General features: G+C 48.1%; 1 protein-coding gene across 2 annotated transcripts in view; it reads left to right on the forward strand.

The window, feature by feature from the left end:
• The window catches only part of SLC9A8 (solute carrier family 9 member A8), a 61,211-nt gene extending 55,931 nt beyond the window's left edge, over window positions 1–5,280 (forward strand). For both annotated transcript variants that reach the window (XM_077335594.1, XM_077335595.1), the window contains 2 exons: window positions 2,932–3,078; window positions 4,576–5,280. In XM_077335594.1, the coding sequence (XP_077191709.1) occupies window positions 2,932–3,078; window positions 4,576–4,683 (255 nt within the window). In that variant the 3' untranslated portion in view covers window positions 4,684–5,280. The remainder of the gene's footprint in view (window positions 1–2,931; window positions 3,079–4,575) is intronic.
• The last annotated feature ends 20,654 nt before the right edge of the window (window positions 5,281–25,934 follow it).

The following is a 25,934-nucleotide window of genomic DNA, read 5'->3' on the forward strand; positions in this document are numbered from 1 at the left end:
CTTCAGCGATAAGCAGCCAGATGTACATGGCCGGCGAGGGGCTCAACATTGAGCAGATGCATGGTTCTACGAAGGACAGGGAGGAGAGCCTAGAAGAGCTTATTTGAGGGCCCAGTCTTGCCAAAGCAGATGCGCTGCAGGACGATTAACCCAGCCTTAAGCCTCTGCCGCTTCTTACAGTGTTGCTTTCCTAGAGCAGGTTACCTTACAGGTGGAGAGGGTTCAGACCAAGGACAGCTCCCCACTCTATGCATCTAAAGCATGGCTCCTTTGCTGCTGTCGGTGGCGCAGTGGTGTCACTGCAGACCATGAAAACGTAGCGATGGGGGGTCTTCAGCAGCACAGGCCTGGGTGTTTAAAGATGCTCACGGGCCAATGCCGCTTTTCCACACTCTATGTGTTGAAACTGACGATGGCAGAAACTTTATTAGAGTCGAAACAAGTTCCTAGGTAGTGTCGTGGTTTTCGAATTCTCTTCCTCAGTGGCTCTTACATTCAAATAAAGTAATCTCTCTATTATTAAAGTTGTGAGCCTTTCTTGTCTAGTAATATCAACTGAAACCGTAGTTTTTTTTACTCTCAAATGACATGGGGGATCCTCTGGTCACATCCTCTACGGTTCCACCACTGAGAAAGAGAATTCAAAAACTACCTAGGAACTTGTTTAGACTCCAATAAAGTTTCTGCCATCATCAGTTTCAACACGTAGATTGCAGTTGACTGGCAGGCTGTTCTTCCCTTTGTTTCTCCCTTCTGCGTGTTTGCAGCTGGGAATGGCAGTGTTAACCCGGAGTAGGCTTTCACACCTGGATTGTTTTCTGTGTTCACAGCAGTTGCCTTGGCAGCTTTCTGAGGATGAGACAGGAGATAAGCTCTTTGAATAAACCTCTGCTTTTTTTCATCCCACCCTTCCTCCAAGGAACCCAGAGCCTCGTGAACAGTTCTTCTCCTTGCCATTTTATCCCCGCAACCATCTGTCGAGGTAGATTACACTAAAAGGGTGTGATTGGCCCAAGGTCGTGCGAGGACAAGCAAGGATTTACACCCAGTTCTCCCTGGTTTTGACACTCTTAACTGCTACACCATACAGGCTTTACATCGGTACTTCAGACACATTTGCAGCAAAGTGCAGAGCTGGCTTTATCCCTTTGAGACCCATAGGCTAGGATCCAAAGAGTGAGCTGGCCTGTGCGCAGAGGCTGGTGTACCCTCACTGGCACTTTGATTTTTCTGCATCGGCCATCAGGTATCCACCCCACACCATAAACTCATTCTCGGGAATCTCACGTAGCGCATGTTGGGAATAGGCTTTCTCTACCCAAAAACTACACCCATAATGAATAGCCAGGCATTGTACTAGATCAGTGGTCCCCAACCTTTTTATCACCAGGGACCACTCAACGCCGGGGACCACTCAGTGCCTTTTACTGAGGCCCGGTGGGGGGTAGTTTACTCCTCTACTCTCAACCACTGCCCTAGTGCTCTCTGATCACTATGGTAATGTTTAAACATCCCTTAAAAATAAGATACAGACATACCACAACAATGAAGTGTGTTGTAAAGGGCTGGGGGGGTGGAGAAGGCGTCCTTCGGGGCCCACCTCCAGTTAGTCGAAGGACCACATGTGGTCCGCGGCCCACAGGTTGGGGATCGCTGTACTAGATGACATAAGGCAGTTTTTGTGGCCTCATATCAGCACAGGCTGTGTGTGTCTGTGCTGATCAGGAAACACCAGTCCCTTTGCAGCAATGGCTGGATGCTGGCCCCTTAGACCTCGATGGTCAACCTATTGCCTCAGCAGTAGTTTTCTCACAAGGGGAGGCTCTTGCTGTTCCCCCACTTCCCTTGCACACATTAATAGGGTGTGAGGAGAGAGAATTGTTCATGTAATAGCAAGATATTCAGTCCCTTTGGCACCTCTGACCTCAAGGGTCCTGTTTGCATTTAAAGAAGCCAAGCCTTGGGTCTGTTTGCTTTTCTTGCAAGAGGAAACTTCCTTCATTCAGTGACTGTTGCTGCAGGCTACCCGGAAACCTTCCTCCCCAGCCTCTCTTTGCCCCAGCTATTCAGACAGCGCCAGGTATTGCAAGGCCTATCTCTGCTCTTGCAGGGACTAGAAGCTTGTTAAGAAGAGGCAAGTGAAGCTTTTCAGTCACTGAGCTCTGCCTCCTGCTCCCAACTTCTGTACAGTCACACAATACGTACCATCCCCACTACCTGGTTAACCTATATAACCCACAGCAACTCTTTAGATGTGCCCATCGTTCTGCTGGCAATTTGATTGGCCACCCTTTTCATTTTGGGGCTGTTGATGCAGAACATAGAAAGTAACTGGTAAGCCGTTCACGCATAAGAAAATCCTTCTAGTTAAAGACAGATGTTTCTGCTGTTTTTTGTCCCCCCAAATCTGCCTCTCCAATAATATCAGCATAGTGTAATTCCCTAGAATGGCAGACTCTAATATGGAGAAGTGGGGTTGATTCGCCAACTGTCCTCCACCTAAAGCCTGCTTGGATGACCTTGGGCCAGTCACAGTTCTCCCAGAACTCTCTCAGCCCCCACCTACCTCACATGGTGCCTGTTGGGGGGAGAGGACAGGAAGGGGATTGTCAGTCACTTTCACACTCCTTGGGGTTCAGAAATAATAAAAAAAAACGACTCTTCCTCTGCCCAGCTTGGTACCCATTAAAATTCGCATTGGTCACTCCAGCTTCACCCAATAAGATTTGCTGGAAATTGGTGTGTCATTCAGTGGCTATTATTCCATAGACATGGCTGCCTTTTTTTTTGCAATATAAAATTGGCGTTGTTTTGTCAAATTGCTGTGGCCGTCAGTCTCAATAAACAGGGGAGGCTGAAGAGCAGCCAAAGGCACAGAGGAGGAGTTATTCCCTCTCTTGACGTTCTCTGTCCCTCCTTCGAACTTTCCAGGGGAATACCATTGAGTCAGAACACTTGTCGGAACTCACCGAGGAGGAGTACGAGGCCCACTACATCAAGCGCCAGGACCTCAAAGGCTTCATGTGGTTTGATGCCAGATACTTGAATCCTTTCTTTACCAGGCGGCTCACGCAAGAGGTGGGTTCTTCTTTTAAGTTAGGCACGGGGATGCGGTACCGGCTTGCTGCTTCTGCACTGACCCGCCTCGTTGGGACTCATGCATGCTTAAAGTGACTGCAGAAGCCTTCCTGCAGCAGAAATGAAAATACAGTGCCTTCAGGTAAGGAGTCAAGGGAAGAGTTGCTTGCATTGCTTGATCTAGAATCATAGAATCATAGTTGGAAGGGGCCATTCAGGCCATCTAGTCCAACCCCCTGCTCAACACAGGATCAGCCCTAAGCATCCTAAAGCAACTAAACTAAAGCATCTACACTGACTCTATGCTGTCAATCTTCCAGGATGGGTTGTACTCATCATCGGGTTTGTTCATCAGTTAGATGGGATAGACCTCTTAGCAGCCGGTTTGGGAAACTGGTGTATTCCCACACAGTGTCATTAGTAGCCATGGATTTCTAGACTAGCTGTCAAGAAGTCCCTCTTCTCAAGCTGATCGGCAGCTACACCTCCGAGCAGAGTTCCAGGCAGGTCAGGCTTGCGAACAGCAATTTAACTGGTCGTCTGTGGCGAATAGGCTTTGCCTCCAGGTGACCTGGCTGAATAAATACATAAATAGGCTCAGTAGCCTTCCCACCGTTTTTCATTGTTAAAAGGCTGGCAGAGGCATGTGAAGAGAGGCGGGTGGGCATGTACACAGCTATGCTTCCCAACCATATTCTGCATGATCATGCCTCTTCTGGGGTTTCTCAAAGCCAGAACTATGTTTTAGGGGTTTCTCAATGGTAAAAAAGTTGAGAAATTCTGATTTAGGTATATAAACGTCCCACTTTTATATATATACGTCCCACTTTTCTACCTAAAGGACACATAGAGTGGATTAGCCCTTCAGTCTCCTCTCCTCCCCTTTATCCTCCCAGCCACTGCCCTGTGAGGGTACGTTATGGAGGGGGCATGATGGGTTCAGGTGAGCTTACAAGGCAGAGTATAGTTTGCAGTCTTGCTTTTCCCGATCATAGTCTGATACACTGGCCACTAGGGTTATGCAATACAGCAGGGGTAGTCAACCTGTGGTCCTCCAGATGTTCATGAATTGACTACCCAGACAATACGGCTGCCGAAGTGGCCATTCCGGCCCATGGCAGCTAGTGCCACGGGGGAGGGGAAGGTGCCGGTGCCAGATGATGGCTGCTACGGGCGGGAACGGCCGCCGAATTGCACAACCCTACCACTAAGGCCGTTCAGCCTCTAGTGCAGGTAGAATTTGGGTGCTCCCCCCCCCTCCCAAGAGCCAGCATGGTGTAGTGGTTCAAGGGTTGGACTGAGATCTGATTTCGAATCCATGGAAGCTTGCTGGGAGGCCTTGGGCCCCTCACATGCTCTCGGTCTAACCTACCCAGCTGGATATTGTGAGGATAAAATGGAGGGGAGGAGCACAACAGAAGTCACTTTGTGGAGAAAGGCCGGGTGTGGACAAAGTAAGCAGAATAAGTAAGAGGCTGTCGTTTCCCTTCGCCTTAGGACCTGCACCACGGACGGATACAGATGAAAAGCCTCACCAACAAGTGGTATGAAGAGGTGCGGCAAGGCCCCTCGGGCTCCGAAGACGATGAACAGGAGTTACTGTAGCAGGACCTACCTGGTTCCGGAAACATCACCAAAAATCAAGAAATCCTAAGTAACAGGCAGAGAATGTCTTCATAGAAGCCAGGCAGCTTATGGGAGACGAGTTTTCATGTCGTATTTGCTGGTCACAGGCCATACACGGGACACCTTTTGCCAGCTCACGGTCTGGAAGCTCCCAAAGACACATCAGGAATCGATGCTGAAGGACCGTTTTCAAGCACTCCATTTCCAAGTCTCAGCTGGGGGCCCCATCAAATCCTTTAACAGCGAACACCCGGCTGCATCAGGACCATTAAAACCCGGGTTCCACCCCTGGCAGTTTGTCTTGTGAAATGTATGTTAACTAGATTCTGTAGGGCAGCTTCAGTGCACTTTAACTTACCCTTTCTTTGATCTACCGTGTCAGGGGGTGGGAAGCAATGCTGAGGAAATACTGTGAATTAATCTTTTAATCACAAGCAAGTAAATTATTATTTAAGGTCTGTCTACCATTTGCACTACCGGCATGCTAAAGAGACTCTGTTGCCGGGCGAAAGCACTCCGGGAAGTCATTCAGTGTGCATGAGCAAAACGCAGATGATTAAAACCTTGTGATCTCTTGCGGTTTTTGTTAGCGTGCCCTGAACTGTGTTCTGATTTCGAAGGTCACGAAGCCCGGCTCGCAGTTCTCCTCTGTCCTTTCCTCACGCTGCAAGGTAGAGAGTTTGAATTGGAATTCAGCACATTTTTTATTTGCTCCCTCCTCGGTCCTCTTGAAAAGATGTTGTAGGAACGTCAGAAAGGTTGGCTCAGGCTATACCAGACAGCTCTGCAAAGACAGAAAACTGTTCATAGAATCATAGAATAATAGAGTTGGAAGGGACCTCATGGGTCATCTAGTCCAACCCCCTGCACTATGCAGGACACTCACAACCGTATCCCTCATCCACTGTAACCTGCCACCCCCTTGAGCCATCACAGAATCAACCTCTTCATCAGATGGCTATCCAGCCTCTGTTTAAACATTTCCAAAGATGGAGAACCCACCACCTCCCAAGGAAGCCTGTTGACACGCTACTCATTACAGTCCAGGCCAGTCAGCCAATGGAGAATGGTAGAGCTGGGCCCAAGTGGTTGGTGGCCAAGGCATCTCTCACAAACCTCCCTGGCCCTCACCTGTATTCTGTTTTGCCTACAGATTGAGAATTAACTGACAGGTCCGGCCCTGGAGACCTCCCATGGCTGACCTCCATGGAACAGTCCATTAACCTTCTGTTGACTTCTGCGAATTTCATTTATTTACTTTATTATATTTATATACTGAAGAGAAGAGGAGGATTTGAGCCTTGTGGCTCAGGGTAGTTTACTTTTGAACTTATGATACAATACAGGAAATGTCATTTGAGTCCAATACAAAGGGAAAACATAATTGTGAACATAGAACATCCCTAACGGCATCACTTGGAACAGTAGAACATGTCACATTTTTAATGATGGACACTGCACCGTGGATCGGTTCTTCATCTGCAGGGTGCAGTTTGCAAAGGAGGGGGCCTCTAGGGTGGAGTTGATTCATGGGCTTCGACCAAAGGCTGGGTGGAAGTGCTCCAGGTTGCAGGCCCCACAGAATCGTTTTTGTTTAATTCGATTTGTACATCCGCAGAAAACACCTGTGAAAATGTCTCAGCCGCTTGAATACTGGGAGGTGCCATGACCTGGTTTCTGGAGACACACTGACAGACTCATGCTTGGAGTTCCCATATAATAGGCCGTAATTAGTTTAAGGCCTTGCAGATGTGCCTGGCCCATTAGCCCTTTCTTTCCTCGGCATGCAGTTTCTGCCCTTATTGTGAGTCCTCCAAATGCTGCCGTAATCAAATTTTATCTAGTCTGAGGTTTGCGTGGTACATGCCTGGCATCACTCTTTCTCTTCCCTCCCTCCAGTGCATTGATTAAAACTATTTTATTGAATATTGAAGGTTTCCCACACCAGGGATGGATGGATACAGATTTTTTTTTTAAGTCATTGCCTTGAGTCGATAATTATCTTTCATGTGACTCTTTTTCGAATTGGGGAGCTCTAAGGAAAGAAATCTCCTGTCCAGTGACAGAGCTGCATAGGGTTGAATCCCTATGCCTCCTGAACAGGAGTCAGGTGCCTCCTGCTCTTCTAGTTGTGGGTGAGTCTTGTGCCTTGTGCAGCGGATGCTCCAACAGCAGAGACTTGGGGCTAGGGAAAGAGACATAGAACCCTAGAGTTGGAAGGGGCCATACAGCAGGGGTAGTCAACCTGTGGTCCTCCAGATGTTCATGGACTACAATCCCCATGAGCCCCTGCCAGCGTTCGCTGGCAGGGGATCATGGGGATTGTAGTCCATGAACATCTGGAGGACCACAGGTTGACTACCCCTGCCATACAGGACATCTAGGCCAATCCTCTGCTCAATGCGGGATCAGCCTTGAGCATCCCAGATAGGTCCCTGTCCAGTGGCTGCTTGAAGACTGCCAGTGAGGGGGAGCTCACCACCTCCTGAGGCAGCCTATTCCACTGCTGAGCTACTTTGATCATAACCCCTAGTGTTCCCTTGAAGGAATTCCGTGCAAATCCTTGAAGGTCTCCCATCCAAATACTAGCCAGAATTGGCCTTGCTTAGCTTCTGAGATCTGACAGAATCAGGGGAACTCACCACCTCCTTAGGCAGCGTACTTCACTGCTGAACTACTCAAGTGTGAATTTCTTTCCCCTCATATCTAGCTGGTATCTTTCTACACGTAGTTTAAACCCGTTACTGCGCATCCTATCCTCTGCTGCCAAGAGGAACCACTGACTGCCATCCTCCAAGTACTACAACGCGAAAAAGCAGACGGTTCTGAATAAATATCCTAACAGAAAAAGAGAGATCCTGTCCCAGGCAAAATCTAGAGTATTCTAGATTTTGTTCCGTTTCCAAGGTAGACCTTTCATCGGTGGCTGTTTCCTCCTATGATTTTGGAACTTATCCTAGAAGTTTTCAATATTTCAACCAATTCAAAGTTGTAATCAAAATTCTGTGCATATAATACCGGCCTTCAGCTTGCAGGTATGAGAGTGGTATCTGAACAAAGCTCTCCCATACCTGTGAGCTGAAGGCCGGTATTATATGCACAGAATTTTGATTACAACTTTTGAGTTAGTTGAAATATTGAAAACTTCTAGGATAAGTTCCAAAATCATAGGAGGAAACAGCCACCGATGAAAGGTCTACTTTGGAAACGGAACAAAATCTAGAGTCCGTTCTGGTTGTTTCATTTATCGTTAAAATAGAGATTGTATCAATATATTGTCCTCCAAGTACTTTCAAATACTTAAAGAGAGCTATCATGTCGCTTCTCAAGTGTCTGTTCTTTAGGCTGAGCATTCCCAAGTCCCTCAGCCTTTCCCCATAGGGCTTGGTCCCCAGGTCCTCGATGAGCTACATGGAGATATTGTGGGGGGCTGCAAACAGGCAGGAAGGGGTCTGTACAAAGGGTCTTTTCTCTCATCCTGAATTAATCCCGTACTTACAACTCTTCAGCATTCTGGAGATCCAGTGTGGTGTGGTTCACTGTGTCATAATCTGGAAGGCCCAGGTTTGAATCTTCATTCCTACCATGGCAGCTGGACGCGTGATTTTGGGTCACTCATGTTCTTCCAATCTAACCTACCTCACAGGGTGGTTGTGAGGGTGGGGGAGAAGAGGAGGATTTGAGCCATTTGGAGTGGCCACTGGGAATGAAAGTCAGAGTACAAATAAATGGAATAATAATAAGTCAGAGCAATTGAAAGCTTCCTGTATGGACAGTACAGAAATCAGGGGGGGGGGCTTACCCCCTCCCCCTATTCTAAACTTCTCAGTAAATTGTCAGGTGGACAAGAAAGCCACTTTCGCCTCTATGTGTCTTTTATTGCAGGGGTAGCCAAACTATCAGTTGACTACAATTCCCATGAGTCCCTTGCCAGCATACTGGCAGGGACTTGGGAATTGTAGTCCATGGATATCTGGAGAGCCACTGTTAGCCACCCCTGTTTTATGGGGTATCTGGCTGCCCCTGACATTTTGGGGCTCCTGGAGGTCAATGAGCATGCTCAGTGCTTGAATGACTTGGGAGTGAAGAGGGTAAACTCCACGATTCGACATTTCCAGTTGGGTGATGGTGAACAAAAGTGGTGTTTTGTTACAGCTGACTCATGGTGATCCCGTCAGGTTTCCAAGGCAACAGGCAGACCAAGGTGTTTGGCCATTACCTGCCTCTTCATAAGCACAGGTGGACTTTCTTGGTGGTCTCCCATCCACCTACTGAGGCAATCCAAGGCAGGGAGGGCTTCTAGATGAAACCTGACCTCTTATTTCTCCAAAGGGCAGACCTCTTCCATAATATACGTTGTCTCTTTTCCTTGTTGGGGTTTGAAGTTCTCTTAGTGAAAATTTTTGCAGGCATGTCTCAGAAAATTCAAACCAGGATGTTTCCTCTGGGCAGATGGTTTCCTGTGGGATTTTTGCCTTAAATGCATATTTAACCAATTAAAGGAAGGCATTTTTTAATGCCGGATTGGTCTTTTCTGCCCTCTCGTGGTAGCTGTTGGGAAACAACTCAAGATAATCATTTAGGGATAGCGTTCAAACGTGTGGTGCATAATTCACTTAATTATCTTGAAGGAAGCTCATGGACACATTCCTTGCCTGAAGGGAGGGTGTTTTCCCATTAAACAAAAGCTTCCTTTTAAATTTTCATCCAGGCTTTGTTTTGTTATAGTTGCTGTTCTTTTATGGCTTGATGCAAGAAGCAATAGACAAAGTATTAAACCGGCATACAATTTAAAGTACGAATTACTGAACAGGATTGCTGTACAATATGCCATAGTCAGTGTTTGATATCTAGTGATCTGTCAGGGTTGACACTCATTCATTCCAAACAGTGATGATTCCAGACAGGTGTGGCAAACATCAAACACTCAGAGATGCCTGCCGGTGACACCACTTTAAGCCTGTTGACTCTCATAGACTTAGAAGGGTGTGACTTTGTTGAAGATGACACCACTTTTCTCTCTCTCTCATTCCTTCCCTCTCGGACTCCTACTTTCTCTCTGTCTCTTTCAACTCTGGTTCAAGCATGTAGAGAATGAGGAATTATCAGATCCGAGAGCAGGCAGAGAGCAATGACCCACTTCAAACAGGTCCAATCTATGAATATCCCTTCCCTTTTCAAAAAAAAGACTCCTCCATGTCAATAGAAAACTTACAAAGGAGAAAGGAAGGTTCTGCGGCTGCCCCCTTGGTTTCCCAATAGCATGAATCCATTAGCATAAGAAGAAGAAGAGTTGGTTCTTATATGCCGCTTTTCTCTACCCAAAGGAGTCTCAAAGCGGCTTACAGTTGCCTTCCCTTTCCTCTCCCCACAACAGACACCCTGTGGGGTGGGTGAGGCTGAGAGAATCCTGATATCGCTGCTCCGTCAGAACAGTTTTATCAGTGCCACGGCGAGCCCAATGTCACCCAGCTGGCTGCATGTGGGGGAGTGCAGAATCGAACCCGGCATGCCAGATTAGAAGTCCACACTCCTAACCACTAAACCAAACTGGTTCTCATAAGGGAGCTCTCAGAAATGTGGTCCTCCATGTTCTTCCACCTGCACCCTAAAGTGGTTCAGTCCATTCTAGGAGCATTTCTACCACCTTGTTCGCCTCCGTTTCAGTGCTGTTCCTGGCCTCAACCAGGCCCTGCAGAACTGTACTAAGTTCCACAGGGTCCTGATTTCTCCAGCAAGGGCATTCCACCAGTCCAGGGCCAGTTTGATATCCTTGAGGTTGAGGATCCTGGGCGAATTCTGTTGGTTTGATCTTCAGCTCCTTTGCGAGACGAGGAGGTGGTCCCATAGGTAGGAAGGTCCCAGACCATTCTTGCCACTGTAGGTCATCACTAACCCCTTGAACTTGATCCAGTTTTTGATCTGGAGCCAGGGCAGCTGGGAGAACACAGGTCAAATAGATGCTCTCCTCTGGGTACCAGTAAGGACCCTTGCCATAGCATTCTGGACCAGCTGAAGTTTCCCAAGCAGCTTCAAGGGCAGCCCTGCATAGAATGAATTGTAGTAGTCCAGACTGGCTATTGTACAGATTGCGGTGACAAGGTTGGGTGCTGACAGGTAGGGTGCTAATTGCCAGGCCTGGCAAAGATGGTACAATGCCTGGTGGGCAACATTGTTTCCATTAATATAGAGGAGTCCAAGGTCCTCTCCCCACCACACCCTGTGAGGTAGGTGAGTCTGAGAGAGCTCTGAGAGAACTGTGACTGGCCCAGCATTGGCCAGCTAGCTGCACGTGGAGGAGGAGTGGGGAATCAAACCCGGTTCTCCAAATTAGAGGCCACCAATCTTAACCACCCTGGCTGGACATCGTTGTGAGAGGTGGGGTATGAATGAATGAATGCATGAATGCATGAATGTCCAGTAAACAGGTACTGTGAGGGAATGATGAAGAAACTGAAGGAACCAGGTAAGTGTAGCCTGGAGAAGGGGTGATGGGTTAGAAGGAGGCACAGTCACAGGATGATGGGTTAGAAGGAAGCTCAAGTTCTCTGTTCTCCTTCCCCCCAGCCAAAGGCTACTGTGAATTTCCAACCTGCACATGTTTATTATTTATTTTATTTTATTACACTTGTATACCGCCTTCCCCTAAGGCTCAGGGCGGTTCACATAGAACATAACAGAACAATGCATTAAACTGACCGAATATAATAAATAAAGGTAATAATATTAATAACAATAAACAGAAAGTAGCATTCCAATGGTGAGCAGTCTAGCAGGCCCATGGCTGGTCAGATCTGTCGCATGGGTTTAAGGGAGGCGGATTGGGGCCGAGTAGGTATTTAGTTTTGGTCGACCTCAACCAAATGCCTGGTGGGGGAGCTCCTTTTTGCAGGCCATGAGGAATGGTTTTAGCTCTGGCAGGGCCCTGATCCCCTCTGGGAGCTCATTCCACCAGGTGGGGACCAGGACAGAGAAGGCTCTGGCCCTGGTTGAGGTCAAGCAGGCTTCCTTGGGGCCAGGGATCACTAGTTGGTTGGAGGTGGCGGAGCACAGGGCTCTTTGAGGACCATAGACAGAGAGGGCCTGGCAAGGACCTCTTTGTCGTGGGAGAGCAATGATTCCGGAAGGCTCCTAAAAAGGGTGTTGCACCTACAAATGGGGGTGGGGGGTGTTGTTTGTTAAATGGAGAATATTTGCAGGTATTCCCATGCTCCTTATAAACGGGCCCTGACGTGTGAGCCAGCAGGTGGTTCTCAAAGGATTGTGGTCTGTGAGTCAAACACTGCGATTAGGATCAGCAAACCTGGGAAATCAGCTGTTTTACTCCAAATATGTTTTTCCCAGAAGAGCCAGCTTTGGGCTCAAAACACCTAAAGACCAATTTATTTATTACAGGTATGTCAGGTATCTTTCATTCCCTCCGTCTGTTGTGTTGATCTGGGCTGGACTGGAGCTGATCCAGCATTCAGCTGGTTTGGAAGGACTTGCGCAATGCCGAGCGTGACGCCAATGCACCAGGCAGGTGCCGAAAGCTCTGCGGCTCCCTCGGAATTCTTAATCTGCCCAGAAGTGTAGCTAGATAAGAGTTCTAGAGGTGCTCTAGAGTAGCTTGGCCAGCTGCCAGGTGGTGTTGGCTGGAGGTCTCCTGCTATTACAATTGATCTCCAGCTGACAGAAATCAGTTCACCAGGAGAAATTGGCCGGTTTGGGAAGTGAACTCTATGGCATTACATCACTTGATGTCCCCCCCAACCCCCTCCCCCAAGTCTTGGTGTAGTGGTTAGGAGTGTGGACTTGCCCAGTTTGATTCCCCTCTCCTCCCCCACCTGCAGCCAACTGGGTAACCTTGGGCTTGCCACAGCAGTGATAAAGCTGTTCTGACCAAGCAGTAATATCAGTGCTCTCTCAGCCTCACCCACCCCACAGGGTGTCTGTTGTGGGGAGAGGAAAGGGAAGGCAACTGTAAGCCGCTTTGAGACTCCTTCGGGTAGGGAAATGTGGCATATAAGAACCAACTCTTGTTCTTCTTCAGTAATATCAGGGCTCTCTCACCTCCCTCACAGGGTGTCTGTTGTGGGGAGAGGAAAGGGAAGGCAAATCTAAGCCACTTTGAGACTCCTTCAGGTAGAGAAAAGTGGCATATAAAAACCAACTCCTTTTCTTCTCCTTTACCCACAAAATCTCCAGGTATTTCCCAACCCAGAGTTGGTAACTCTAGTTCTGGAGATTCTGGATTCTAGGGATAAAATTAAGGATTCTAGAGAAGTGATTTCAGTTGGATCCATTTGAAATCTACTGCTGATCCACTCTCAGGGCACTGGAACCGGATCTCTGATATGTGCCCAGGGACATTGTTCTGCCAGGCCTGGGGTTGAGGTCAGGAAATGAACTTCAAACAAATGCTGGTTTCTTGGACCAAGAACTCCACCCGCAATATGTCAAGGTCCCCAATAGAAATTAGCCCCCTCATAAGGTTTTTAGGCGGCAGCTTTTGGTAACATAATTTTAACTCGTATATTAATTATTTTAACTATGTAAACATAACATTTTATATATATTTTTGTATTGCCCAGCCTTGAGCCGGCTGGGAAGAGCAGGCTACAAAAAGAATGGTGTTGTTGTTGATGTTGTTGTTGTTAGGAAGGGGAGGACCTTCCCACTGCCTCCTGTCTCCCACCCAATCCCCAGGGGCTACTGGTGAAAGTGACAGCCCAGAGCGCTGCAGAAGGAGGGGAAGGAAGTTCACATCTATTCTGCAAACAGGGCTTTGCTCCCAGAATTTTGGGTCCTGCCCACTGAATTTGGAGCCGCTGCTTTGTTTGGTAACTAATGGGAGAAAGAAAACGGTTCTCGTCTCTACCAAGGCGTTTCTGATAATAAGCCCCTCTCCCCGTGTTCCTCTTCTCTCCCCACACTTGGACTCAATTACTTTTATGCCTCATTTGCAGCTCCTTGTAGTGCCATCGCAAACAGATTTGGGAGTTTCTTGAACAGCATGTTTCCCTGTCCAAATGGACGCTTGTCGTTCTAAAAACCTTGTGAAATGGATTCACACTCCATTGTTTTTATTTCATTTTGTGAAATCTGATATGGGATTAAGCTCTGCGAACTGCATGGGGATCAAGAGGGGTAGTCAGAAATTCAGCGCGCCTTTCAATGTGCCTGGGAACAATGTGCCTAAAATGATCAGCACCACTGGAGGGGGTGGATTTCTGTTGTTGTAGTCCAGCCAAGGTGAGAGCCCATGAAGTGCTTGGAAGGCTCGTAGGGGGTCTGGCGTGTAAGTAGGAGTCATTCAACAGGTGGAGAGCAGGCAGGAGGGTCCAGGTTGCTCAGTGAGGGGAGCCCTGCAAAGCCTAGAAGAATATGTAGCAAAAGTGTCCACCATGGTCAGTGTCCAGCTGAGCTCCTAAAGAGCGGCCGTGTCCTGCTGAATAAACGCCACTTGTATGGCAAATGGCCCCTGCTAACAGGCAGGGTCCCAGCTAAATAGGGTGTGCTCGGGTGTTTCTGGATGAACACAGGACCGTGCAGAACTGCTATCACCTGAAATGGAGCCCTCCAAGGGAATTGTGGGGAATTATAAATATTGCAAAAGGCTGGGTAACACAAGATCTTTTGGCCTATGTATATGGGGTTCTTTCCCTGGGAGAGATCCTTCGTAAATAATGACGACAATTTAGCTTACACTCAAGGAGATTTATTTGGGGCGTGCATTTTTGGGCTGTACAAAAGATGGGGTCCATTCAGCTGGTTAGGCGTGCTTAGGATTGCACTGTTGGTGACTCAATTCAGTCTGCAAGGTGACACCGGACTTCCTTTTTGTTTCTGCTGTGACCGGCTGTCAGTGCAATCCAATGAGCTTGGCTTGTGTTTTTGGCCAGGCCAGGGTTTAAGAACTCACAAAGCAGAGTTGTCAGTCAGTTTCTGGAAAAGGGAGAACATCATGGACGGAGACACAGGATGGCAAAATGCCACCTGTGCCAACATGTCCCTTCTGGCACAAAGCCGAAGGGGCATGAAGTAAGCTCTAGGAATTGCCTGAAACTCCATGGTACAACCAGAGTGTCCGGTGGTCCCTAAAACTCCTCTGCATCTGAGGGCAAATGTGTCTGTTGAGCCTGTGTTTGCCCAAAAAGTGGGCTGATGGCACATGGTGTGCTAGCTTTTGAAGAAAGTGACCGTCTCTGTCCCTGCGAACATCTCCAGCCTTGAAAAGTTTATGGGCCCACCATAAGTCAGCTGTGGTTTGACGGCACTTCACACAGACACAGCGTTTGCCTGTTTGGCTCAGCAGCCTAGGCAGTATTGCAAAATTCTGATGCGTACCTGTTTGGCAGGCTTTCCTGACTTTCTGTGTGGAACTGAGCAGAGCCAGTGATTGGTCCAGGTGTGACTGTCAGCTGAACAAGGTGAGTTAGATCACAAAACCTGTTCATGGCATCCCTTAGATCAGTGGTTCTCAGCCTTTCTAATGTCGTGACCCTTTTATACAGTTCCTCATGTTGTGGTGACCCCCCAACCATAAAACTATGGAAGGGTTCTTTCACAGAAATTAAACCGAAACTGACCAATGGTGTGAAGATCCATTGTTCATTATTGGTTTTTTTCCCCCTGGGGTTTCTCAGTTCAGTTCTTTCTCTTGTCCCACCATGCTGATCTCAGTCTTTTCCGCTGCTCCAGACAGACGAATGCTCTATATCAGCGGTCCCCAACCTTTTCCTCGTTGAGGACCGCTTCCGGGGGTGGGGGAGAGCCGGCAGCCCGGGCGCCACGCATGCGTGGTAGCACTGCACAAACATGCATGTGCAGAGCTGCCACACATGCACGTTTGCGCCCACCGGCTGGGTGCAAACCAGCATGTGTGGCAGCTCCATGCAAATGTGCATGTGCAGCAGCTCCGTGAATGTGCGTTTGCGGCCGCTGGCAGCCCGGTACCAAGGCCTTCGCGGCCTGGTACCAGTCCGCAGACCGTGGGTTGACGACCCCTGCTCTATATCGATCTACCCCGCAAGGCTGTTGTGTGGATGGCACCCCGGTCAAGCTGCTTGCCCTGCCATGACCCTTGTGAACGGTTGAGAGCCACTGCCTTAGATGGATGTGGGAGGAAGGAACCGTGCATGCAATGCCACAGCCTGCCACAGAAGCAAGGTGGGTTGGCACTCCCAATGAAGTCCTCCCTGCAGTGGCCCCTCAGTTATGAAATGACCGACTTTCCTCTGCCCACCCCCCTGTAGAACTTTGGGTGCCAGGTAAAATATTCACCAGGGCATTCAGCCTCCTCTCTACAACTGGTTGTTTTTAGATGCTGAGTTATTACTCTCCTTGTTTCTGTTGCCAAATTCAGTAGTGGCGTCTTGTACTCTGACCTACTGTTTAGAATTACATCATGATTGTTCACCAGAATGGCTGGAGTCAAGGGGAGGGATATAAATTGAAATAACATGCGGACAGAAACCGCAGCCACCCTGTTGCTCTGTGATAACAATTCAAATGCAGCCATTGGGCAATCCCATTAAAACATCACAAAGCACCGAGTGAGATTTCAGGTGCAATGGGGCTTTCCCCGTGGCAGGAGGCTAGGCGGAACAGAAAAGGCAGGCGAGATAAAAAGGGAGCCGGGCAGACTCCATTAGGTTCATTTGCCCTGGGTGCAAATCAAAACAGCACAAAACAGTCAGGTTGCTACTGGGGCAAAGACATGACGACAACTTTGAAACACCTGAAGTCAACCGTGTTTTGCATCTTGTCTCCAGCACTAAGGTTTTGGAGGAATATCAGGTGACATCATCACACAGTGGCTAGAATGTTGATCTGAAACTCACTGGATGACCCCGGATAATTCATTTGCACAGGTTTGTTTGTAGTTTCCCTGTGATTTTCCTTAACGACAGGCAAGTTTGGACTTCTTTGTAAGCTTGCCTATTGTCTTGCATACCCTCTCATAAGTAGATAAGGCAGCAAGATCAGTTTTTCACTGCTGGGTGGATGGATGGATAGACAGTGGACATATAGGCCATAATGTCTTCACATTTTGGAATCAACAAACCCAGGAAAGTTTATGCCCATAATTCCAATTTTGTGGGCCTTAAAGGTGCCACTAGTCTTAAAGGTGCCACTTTGTTCCACAAACATCCCAGCATGCAGCACCATTCAGGAACTCCACTTGTTTTTCTTATTTTCTTACAAATGGCAAGCAAAAAGGCACCCACTCTCCAGTACTAAACTGAACCGCTTCCCACCTCTGCAGAGCTTTCCCCACCTCCAGCTCCGGAGAGTGGTGTAGAGCAGGGGTAGTCAACCTGTGGTCCTCCAGATGTCCATGGACTACAATTACCATGAGCCCCTGCCAGCATTTGCTGGCAGGGGCTCATGGGAATTCTAATCCATGGACATCTGGAGGACCATAGGTTGACTACCCCTGGTGTAGAGGTGAAGTAGGTCTTAATGTCATCTCCCCTCTCCCTCTCAGCAAAGTTTGATGTCCTTCTCCAGCTTCTGCAGCAGTCCGAGTCCCATGCAGGGGGAAAAAACCTCCTTAGGCTGAAGGAAGCGACCTTGGAGGAAGGCTGAAGCCACACCCCTGCCTCTTCTTTGCCCCAGATTCAGAATTCAGAATTCAGCATCAGTTGTAGGGATGCCAGTCCCCAGGTGGGACCTGGGGATCCCCTGGAGTTATAGCTCATCTTCAGACTAAAGAGATCAGTCCCCCTGGAGACAACAGCTGCTTTGGAGGACGAACTCCATAGCATTATACTCCACTGTGGTCACTCCCTCCCCCAAATCTTGCCCACTCCTGGATCCAAACCCAAAGTCTCCAGGTATTTCCTGACCCAGAGGTGGCAATCCTAATCAGTAGGGATGTGCATGATGAAAGATGCAGAAGTACTTTGCCAGCATTGGGACAAATCGTCACCACTAGAGGGCAGCCCTTACCATATTTGCATGTGCCTTCACTTGTAAACCAGCTTTTAAAGGGAATTCAGATTTTGCTGCTGGCTGGGTCCTATGGACTAGGTTTATGGGGAGAATTACTTGCAGATGTGTTGGCTACATTCCCCCCTTTCATGGGGTTTTCATCTATGTTGGGCACTGCCAGCTGGAGAACACCCCAGCACCATTCTAATCAATGAAAGAGGCCAGCAATGGGCTTTTTGCACAACCAGTTTGCTCAATGGTATCCCAGATGGAACTTAGAATAGGGGCACGGCAGCTGAATTTGCCTGGTATTGTCTTTGAATGACAATGCACTTAGAATGAGGCCAGTCCAAGGACAGTATTGCTAAGTCTGCTTCTTAATACTTGCTTCTTTCCCCAAAACAACGCGCAAAGAGAAGGTTTTCTTTGCTTAACTGGAGTCGGAGTTGCTTGAGAAAAACTAAAGAGACCCGTTGTATTGACCAGGCGCTCCCATCTGGAAACACCGGCCTCCAGATTCAGAGGCTATTTGACCTGGAATCCTCCAACAGAGTGTGAAAAATTCCCTCCATCAAGGGTCCCCGGCACGGTGCTTGTGGCCAAAATGCTGCCTGCCGACCTCTTTCCTAGTGCCTGCTACATGATTTTAGAAAGTGTATTGGTTCTTTTCTCAGGCCCAATATCCTCCTAAGCCAGCAAGCCAGCTTAGTGTAATGGTTAAGAACATCTGGTGAGCCGGGTTTGATTCCCCATTCCTTCACATGCAGCCATCTGTGTGACCTGGGGCTCAACACAGTCCTGATAGTGCTTTTCTCACAGAGCAGTCTTCTCAGGGCTCTCTCAGCCCCACCTACCTCATGGGGTGTCTGTTGTGGGGAGAGGAAAGGGAAGGCAAATGTAAGCTGCTTTGAGACTCTTTCTGGTAGAGAAAAGCAGCATATAAGAACCAACTCTTCTTCTTCTTCTTCTTCTTCTTCAGTAATATCAGGACTCTCTCAGACTCACCTGCCTCACAGGGTGTCTGTTGTGGGGAGAGGAAGGGAAGGTGATTGGAAGCTGCTTTGAGACTCCTTCAGGTAGTGAAAAGTGAAGTATAAAAACCAGCTCTTCTTCTTCTCAGAACTGCTGACAGACCATTGGAGATTTGTTTGGTCATACGGGTGTTTTTTAAAGTGTTTTTTTAAGTGGCTCAACCAAAGGTGTCTGCAGGCTTCAAAAAGCTGGACTCCTGCCCTGTGTCTTATGACTGACAAACAGGTTTCGGCTCCAACCCTTAGGCCACCTGTTCTTTACATACTTACAGGTGCTCTACCAATCAAGGAAACGCTGTCTTGTAAATGGCAGACGCCGTCAACACCTCAGAAAGGCCTCATAGTTGTGGTGAAACAGGCCCAAGGGCACTTTTCCATTTGCAACCAAAGCAGGGAGGGTGAAGTTTCTTTATAATTGTGAAGTTGCTATTATAATTGTTCTCCAACCTTTATCAGCAGGGGGTTGGATTAGATGGTCTGTATGGCCCCTTCCAACTCTATGATTCTATGATCAGCTGCTCCCCTGGAGAAAATGGCTGCTTTGGAGGCTCCACCCCCAAAATCTCCAGGTGTTTCCTAACCCTGTTTAGCTTCTAGGAAGTGATGAGATCAGGCTATCCAGTGCTATCCAGGCCAGGGCAAATAGGAGGCTGGAGGGGTTGAATAGAAATCCAGTGAAATAAGAAGAAGAGCTGAATTAAGAGCTGCTCTTAACCACTAGACCATGCTGGCTCTCCTGACAGACAAGCAAACCAGCAAATAAGGTGCCAGAGGAGGATTTCAGCCAATCAGACAGTGAAAAGGCAGATTGAATGTCTCAGCAGATGACCTGTTTGGCCTGTTCTGACATCAGTTGTCCCTTGGCCGAAGCCTGGTGATGGGATGAGAGGCCTCAGCCGCCGTCTGGCTCCAGAGGCCCAGCAGAGCCAGCATCCTTGGACTGCTCTTGCCACTTCCAGATATCCCTGTCCTGAAAAGCTCTGACAGTTCTCTAGGCTTTCCTGCCTCAACGGTCAAAACGAAACAGGCAGCGGCGAGCAGGAAAGCAAAGTCATCAGAAGACAAATCTTCTCGCCAGCGGTGAAGGCTGCAGTATTCGAACTGGCAGGCGGAATAGGCAGGCGAAGGGAGATTAAATTCAGTTGCTGAGTCTTTCTCCCCAGGCAGGACGGAAGCCCTTAAGATGTTTGCGGAGTCGGAGGCAGAGTGTCAGGTGCGGATTTGGGAGACCAGTTCAGATCTCTGCTCTGCCATGGAAGCCAGCTGGGCATAGAATCATAGAATCATCTTAACACAGCCCGCGCCGCTGACTAAATAAAGCTGTAAGGGCTGTGTGGGAGGAGTTAGGGCGGGCTCGGTCTGAGATGAGGAAGGGTGCCGATTGGCCCCTTCCTCTGGACAGACCATCGGCCGAGCCAATTGGCTTGGCCGATTCCCACCCTACTCACAAGGAAGCAACTGCAAACTGCGCGAAGCGTGGCTCGCAGTTGCTTCCTTGCCGGTGGCCTGACGTGTCGGAGGCGCGAAGCGCCTCTGACGCGTCAGGCCGCCACCCAGGGAGCCCCCGGCATCGGACTACACGCCGCCTCCATAAAGAAAATGGCCGCCAGCCAGAAGACGCCGCGAGGGAGCCCGCCCGCTCAATGGTAAGCCACCTTTTACTCTGCCCCAGTCTGCTAGTGCCCATTGTATTTTGGATACAATGAGCTTTTTTTACTAGTAGAATCATAGAATCATAGAATCATAGAATCATAGAATCATAGATAATAGAGTTAGAAGGGACCTCATGGGTCATCTAAGAGCCTCTTGTGGCGCAGAGTGGTAAGGCAGCCGCCTGAAAGCTTTGCCCATGAGGTTGGGAGTTCAATCCCAGCAGTCGGCTCAAGGTTGACTCAGCCTTCCATCCTTCCGAGGTCGGTAAAATGAGGACCCAGCTTGCTGGGGGGTAAACGGTAATGACTGGGGAAGGCACTGGCAAACCACCCCGTATTGAGTCTGCCATGAAAATGCTAGAGGGCGTCACCCCAAGGGTCAGACATGACTCGGTGCTTGCACAGGGGATACCTTTACCTTTACCTTTACATGGGTCATCTAGTCCAACCCCCTGCACTATGCAGGACACTCTCATCCCTATCGCTCATCTACTGTAACCTGCCACCCCCTTGAACCTTCACAGAATCAGCATCCTTGGACCCATCACACCCACCCTCTCAGCCTGACCCTTATGGGGATAAAATGGAAGAGAGAAGAACAATGTGAGCTGCTCGATCCATGTAGGCATACTAGCCGGTACAGGGAGTAAAATCTAAATGCTTCTGCTGGATAGCCTGGCTTGCGAGTGGAAGTGGCTTTTAATGTCATGGGTAGTTTGACATCATGGCTGCTGTACCTGGAGGAGGGCCCTCAGAGGGGTCTCCAACCCAGGATCTCTGCTGTTGCTGGAGGAGAACTACAGATGGCAGCGGAGCTGTGCCATCTTTTCATTCATCGTTATGTTCAAGGATAAAGTCCATTCTGTAATACTATAAGCTGTTCTAAGAAAGAACATAATTATTCCCACTGTTTGTGAAAAGTCGGAAACCTTCCAGTCTAGGAGTTATTTGGGTGCCTTGCAATCCATTTTCTTTTCCAGGGCAGTGGATGAAGGATGAGTCTGCAGTGGGAGAGCGTGAGTCAGCAAATGTGTGCCTGACAGGGATATTATCCACTCAGTACAACTGGCCAAGGTACCCACCAAATAGGATCCTAGCACCAGAGCCAGTGTAAGGATGTACAGGGCCCTAATAGAATAAAATTGCAGCAGAAGCAGCCAGGCTAGGGGCAGAGGGGGGTCACCCACAGTGGAAAGGCATGTCCCCCTGCAGGTCCTTAAAGAGGGAAAGGGGAAGAGACAGGCTACAGCCCTGATCCATATGGTGGGGGGGGGGAGAGGCACTGGAAGTGCAGAGCCCATAGCATGTATGGATAAACCAGCCCTTCCTAGGGGGGAGTTGCTGCTGCCCCCTGCTGGCTGCTCCTGCCAAGCACAATAGGGACAATAATGAGCCAGGTGAAAACTTGCTCCTTTTCTCCTCAGTTCTCCCAGAGAAAATGGCTGCTTTGTAGGGCAGACTCTGTGTACACACGCTATTGAGCTCCCTCCCCAGGGGTGACTCCCAAATCTCCAGGAATTTCCCAACCTGGAGATGACCAGTCTTCTGGCATCTCCCACATTTGCCATCTGAGTCTGGAAACCTTAAAGAAAAAAAACAGCTTTCAATTTCTATTCTACTCTCAGCTGTTTTGACACCCTGGCACATTCTCAAGCTGGTTTGCTAAGAATACTAGTAGCCTGGCAACAAAGGGAACCTGCTCTTTTTTCATACAACTGCACCCTGTAACTTTTTCTGCAAAAGAAGAAACTTATAAATCTCGAATTATGTGTCCTCCCTTTTAAAAGGGAAGGCTTTCATGTTATTTCTGCCTTGTACGAAGCAACTTCTTAAGGTCAGAACTCTGGATGCTGGTGACTCTCGGCCCTGCTTACAAGCTGCCGAAATGACGAAAGCACACCTTGTTAAAACAGTTGTTTAGTCTACTCAATGAATCATTCCCCCATGAGTCATCCAATGTACTGCGCACTTCTTTATTTTCAGGGTCAAACCAGACCAGACGTCGAGAGAGCTGTGAGCAGATCTCCCCAGCTTTGTTTAAAGTTCAGCTTCGACTGCACGGGGCCCCAGACTGGTGCAGGATCATGCAGGTAGCAAGAGGGCTTAATCCTTCCACCCGTCATAATTTGGTCTGTCAAAACCGACCTTCCTCCCAACGCCGCCCTCAGGAAGAGGGGGAGAAAGATGAGCACCAGGACCCTCCCCCATCATTTAATTACCTTCCCATGGAGAACTTTGTGTTGAATAATCTCACCTACTGAACAGAAGCAAGGGAAATGAAATGCCATCACCAGGTGGACCAATGGCATCCATTCTAGCCAACGGTTTAATTCAGAAATGAAGACAATAAATTCATTCATTGGCTCTTAATTGATCCCTTACAAGTAGCAGATGTCCAAGGCATTCGGGGCACTTTTACATCTGCCAGGCTGTTCAGGTTTATTGCCATGGAAGGGCCATAGCAAATATAATAATACTAATACTAATACTAATACTAATACTAATACTAATACTAATACTAATACTAATACTAATACTAATAATAATAATAATAATAATAATAATAATAATAATAGTATTTAGGGGGCAACTGTAAAAACAGCCAGTGGTGTTCTGCCATGCTTGGTGTAGTGGTTACGAGCACGGGCTTCTAATTTCACAAGCTGGGTTTGATTCCCCGCTCCCCCACATGCAGCCAGCTGGATGACCTTGGGCTTACCACAGTACTGATAAAGCTGTTCTGGAGTAGTAATATCAGCGCTCTCTCAACTTCAGCAACCTCACAGGGTGTCTGTTGTGGGGAGAGGAAAGGGAAGGTGATTGTAAGCCGCTTTGAGACTCCTTCAGGTAGAGAGAAGCGGCATATAAGAACCAACTCTTCTTCTACTACTGAGAGTATGTTTTGATGTGGAGTTTTAAGCATATGTGGCAGTCTTCAAGCAAAGGTTGAATACACACTGGCAGTCTTCAAGCAAAGGTTGGATACATACTTTTCTTGGCTGCTTTAGGATGCTTAGGGCTGATCCTGCATTGAGCAGGGGGTTGGACTAGATGGCCTGTATGGCCCCTTCCGACTCTATGATTCTATGATTCTATGTGGCTGTGACCTAAAATGTTATCCTTTAGAGGAAAAAGGGGTGAGGCAGATGGGTCATACCACACCTGGTGAAGCTCACCCTGCCCTGAACGCAGCTGCCATTTTGGGGAAAGGGAGAAAGTGTGTGGTGGGGGTATTGCAGGGGGAGGGACTTTTGGCAATGAGGCTTTCCACAGCCCGCCCCCACATCCCCAAGCCACACCCCGTCACTGCTATGTCCCCAAGCCCTGCCCACTTCCCCCAGGTATCAAATATATGCCACTGCACACAGAAAAGAACAAAAATGTGATACAACCTTGCTAGATACCACTGCTTGACTGTAAATGTCCCATCTCCTTCTCTACCTGTTATGTAAGTGGACAGAATAGTGCTAAACCGTTATGCAAATCAAGGCTGGAAAGTTAACTAATCATAGACTAATCATGTTAATTAATCATGTTTGGACTCTGTGGACCAATCAAAGTGCTTTGTGAAGGGCCAATAAGGTATACTGGCAGGCCAACTAGAATACCCTTGTCCCTTGTTGGGTATTGTTGGTTGGTGTTACTTCAATAAGGAGCTGTGCTTCCAAAGAACTTTGGAGTCTGTGTCTACCAAACCCACAAACGTAATACTACCTAGAATGAATGCTCCGTTTATAACTGCGATTTTATGTCTGCTTAATGAATTCTCAGAAAGTTATGATGAACATCAGAAAGTTATGATGAACTTGGATGAAAAATAGGCTATGAAAGCAGGGACCACAAGACAATCAACAGACAACAATCACAGGGGTCATGGTTTTTAAGACAACCTGCGCATTTGGGCATCTCATGAGAACTGTGAAGATAGTTGTCTGTAAGCTGGACTTATGAGAATCAGACCGTGCATTGGAAGGAAGAGGCAAACAGTTCATTTCATGTAAACAGTATAGCCGCTGCTGCTGCTGCTGTGTGAACGCCTGGTTCTACGTGGGACACAACGGGACAAGGGGAAAGGGGACCTGCTGATTCAGCTGGAAGGAATTCATTTTTTAAAATCCCGGACCCGCTGAGCCCCTGAGTAGTGGGGAGCGGGTGGGGTGTGGCGGAGAACAGCTTAACAGGAGTCCTGCGGTACATCAGAAAATAAGCTCTCAGATGAAGATGCTGCGGAGATTAGCAATAAAAATGGGTGATAAGAAAGCAATTAGAATTAACCACAGAGTGGTTAAGGAAGAGACTGCTAATCACTCCCAAAGCAGAAGGGGGAGGGGTGTTTCCCCCAAGAATTTAAAAGGGAAAGCAGCTTGAATTGGAGACTTGTTATTTCTTTTTCAACCCAGCTGTGCACACCTGAACATGCCGGTCCCAAGCCTGGGTAAATGGGGAGAGTTAAGGAAGGGTCTGGCAACCTATCTTGTCAAAAATTTGGACTACTGGATGGCCTGTATGGCCAATGTCACATATAAAAATTCCTGGGTTCGGTCCCTGGACGTTCCCTTTAAAACATCTCAGCTTGCCGCTATTGGAACGGAGACCATTCTCATATGAGATCCTGGAGAGCTGCTGCCAGTCAGAAACTGCTCTACATGAGCCAATAGTTGACTCGGTATAAGGCATTTTCATGGGCTGATTTCTTTCTAGAAGTTCTAGTGCCACGTTTGGTATCCTCTGACTCACTTTCTCTAGCCGTGACGCCCCACAGAGTTAAACCCCTTGGCTTTCCCTCTCAGACAGCGTGTTGCCTTGACCTTCTTTCCCATTTATTTAAGGCTCTGGCTCTTTAAAAATGTATAAATGTGGGAATTGCGGTGGAACACAATAAGGTCTCCAGTCTGACACCGGTGTAGGTTTACTGATGCTGACAAAGTGACAGAAGCCAATGGGAGAAAAGAGACCTTGGCATTTAACTCTCCCCCAGGGAGTCTCCACTGTTATCAGTGACCGGGGGAAAGAGACTTCTAGGAAGGTTAAGCTGACACCATGACTTAAAACAGAGTTGTTGTTGTTTTTTTTTAAATAGCTCAGCTCCTGTAGCTGGCCCTATATTGGGACATCTCTAAATCTGTTCAAAATGTCATGAGGGAGGGAGCAGGAATTATCTCAAGTGAGATGTGTCCTATGCAGACCGAAGAAGACTTTTAGTAAAAACACAGAAGGAAGATGAGAAGGCCTATGGCTAGAAAGTCTGGAAGCTCAAGGTTACTTTCTTTGGCTCTTGAGGAGACACACATTCCTAATTCCAAGTCCACACCATGAGAGCTAAGGAGGGCAGCTTTTGAGCCAGTCCTAAGAGTTGCGCTTTGAACATCAGAGTGAATCTGTAACACTGAGAGCCAGCCTGGTGTGGTGGTTAAGAGCGGCGGCTTCTAATTTGGCGAGCCTGGTTTGATTCCCCGCTCCCCCACTTGCAGCCACCTAGGTGACCTTGGACTCGCCACAGCACTGATAAGACTGTTGTGGGGAGAGGAATGGGAAGGTGACTGTAAGCCGCTTTGAGACTCCTTTGGGTAGAGAAAAGTGGCATATAAGAACCAACTCTTCATCTTCTTCTTTCATGAAAGCCTGGTTC

The sequence above is a fragment of the Paroedura picta genome, chromosome 4 (assembly GCF_049243985.1).
Source record: "Paroedura picta isolate Pp20150507F chromosome 4, Ppicta_v3.0, whole genome shotgun sequence".
Classification (NCBI taxonomy): domain Eukaryota; kingdom Metazoa; phylum Chordata; class Lepidosauria; order Squamata; family Gekkonidae; genus Paroedura; species Paroedura picta.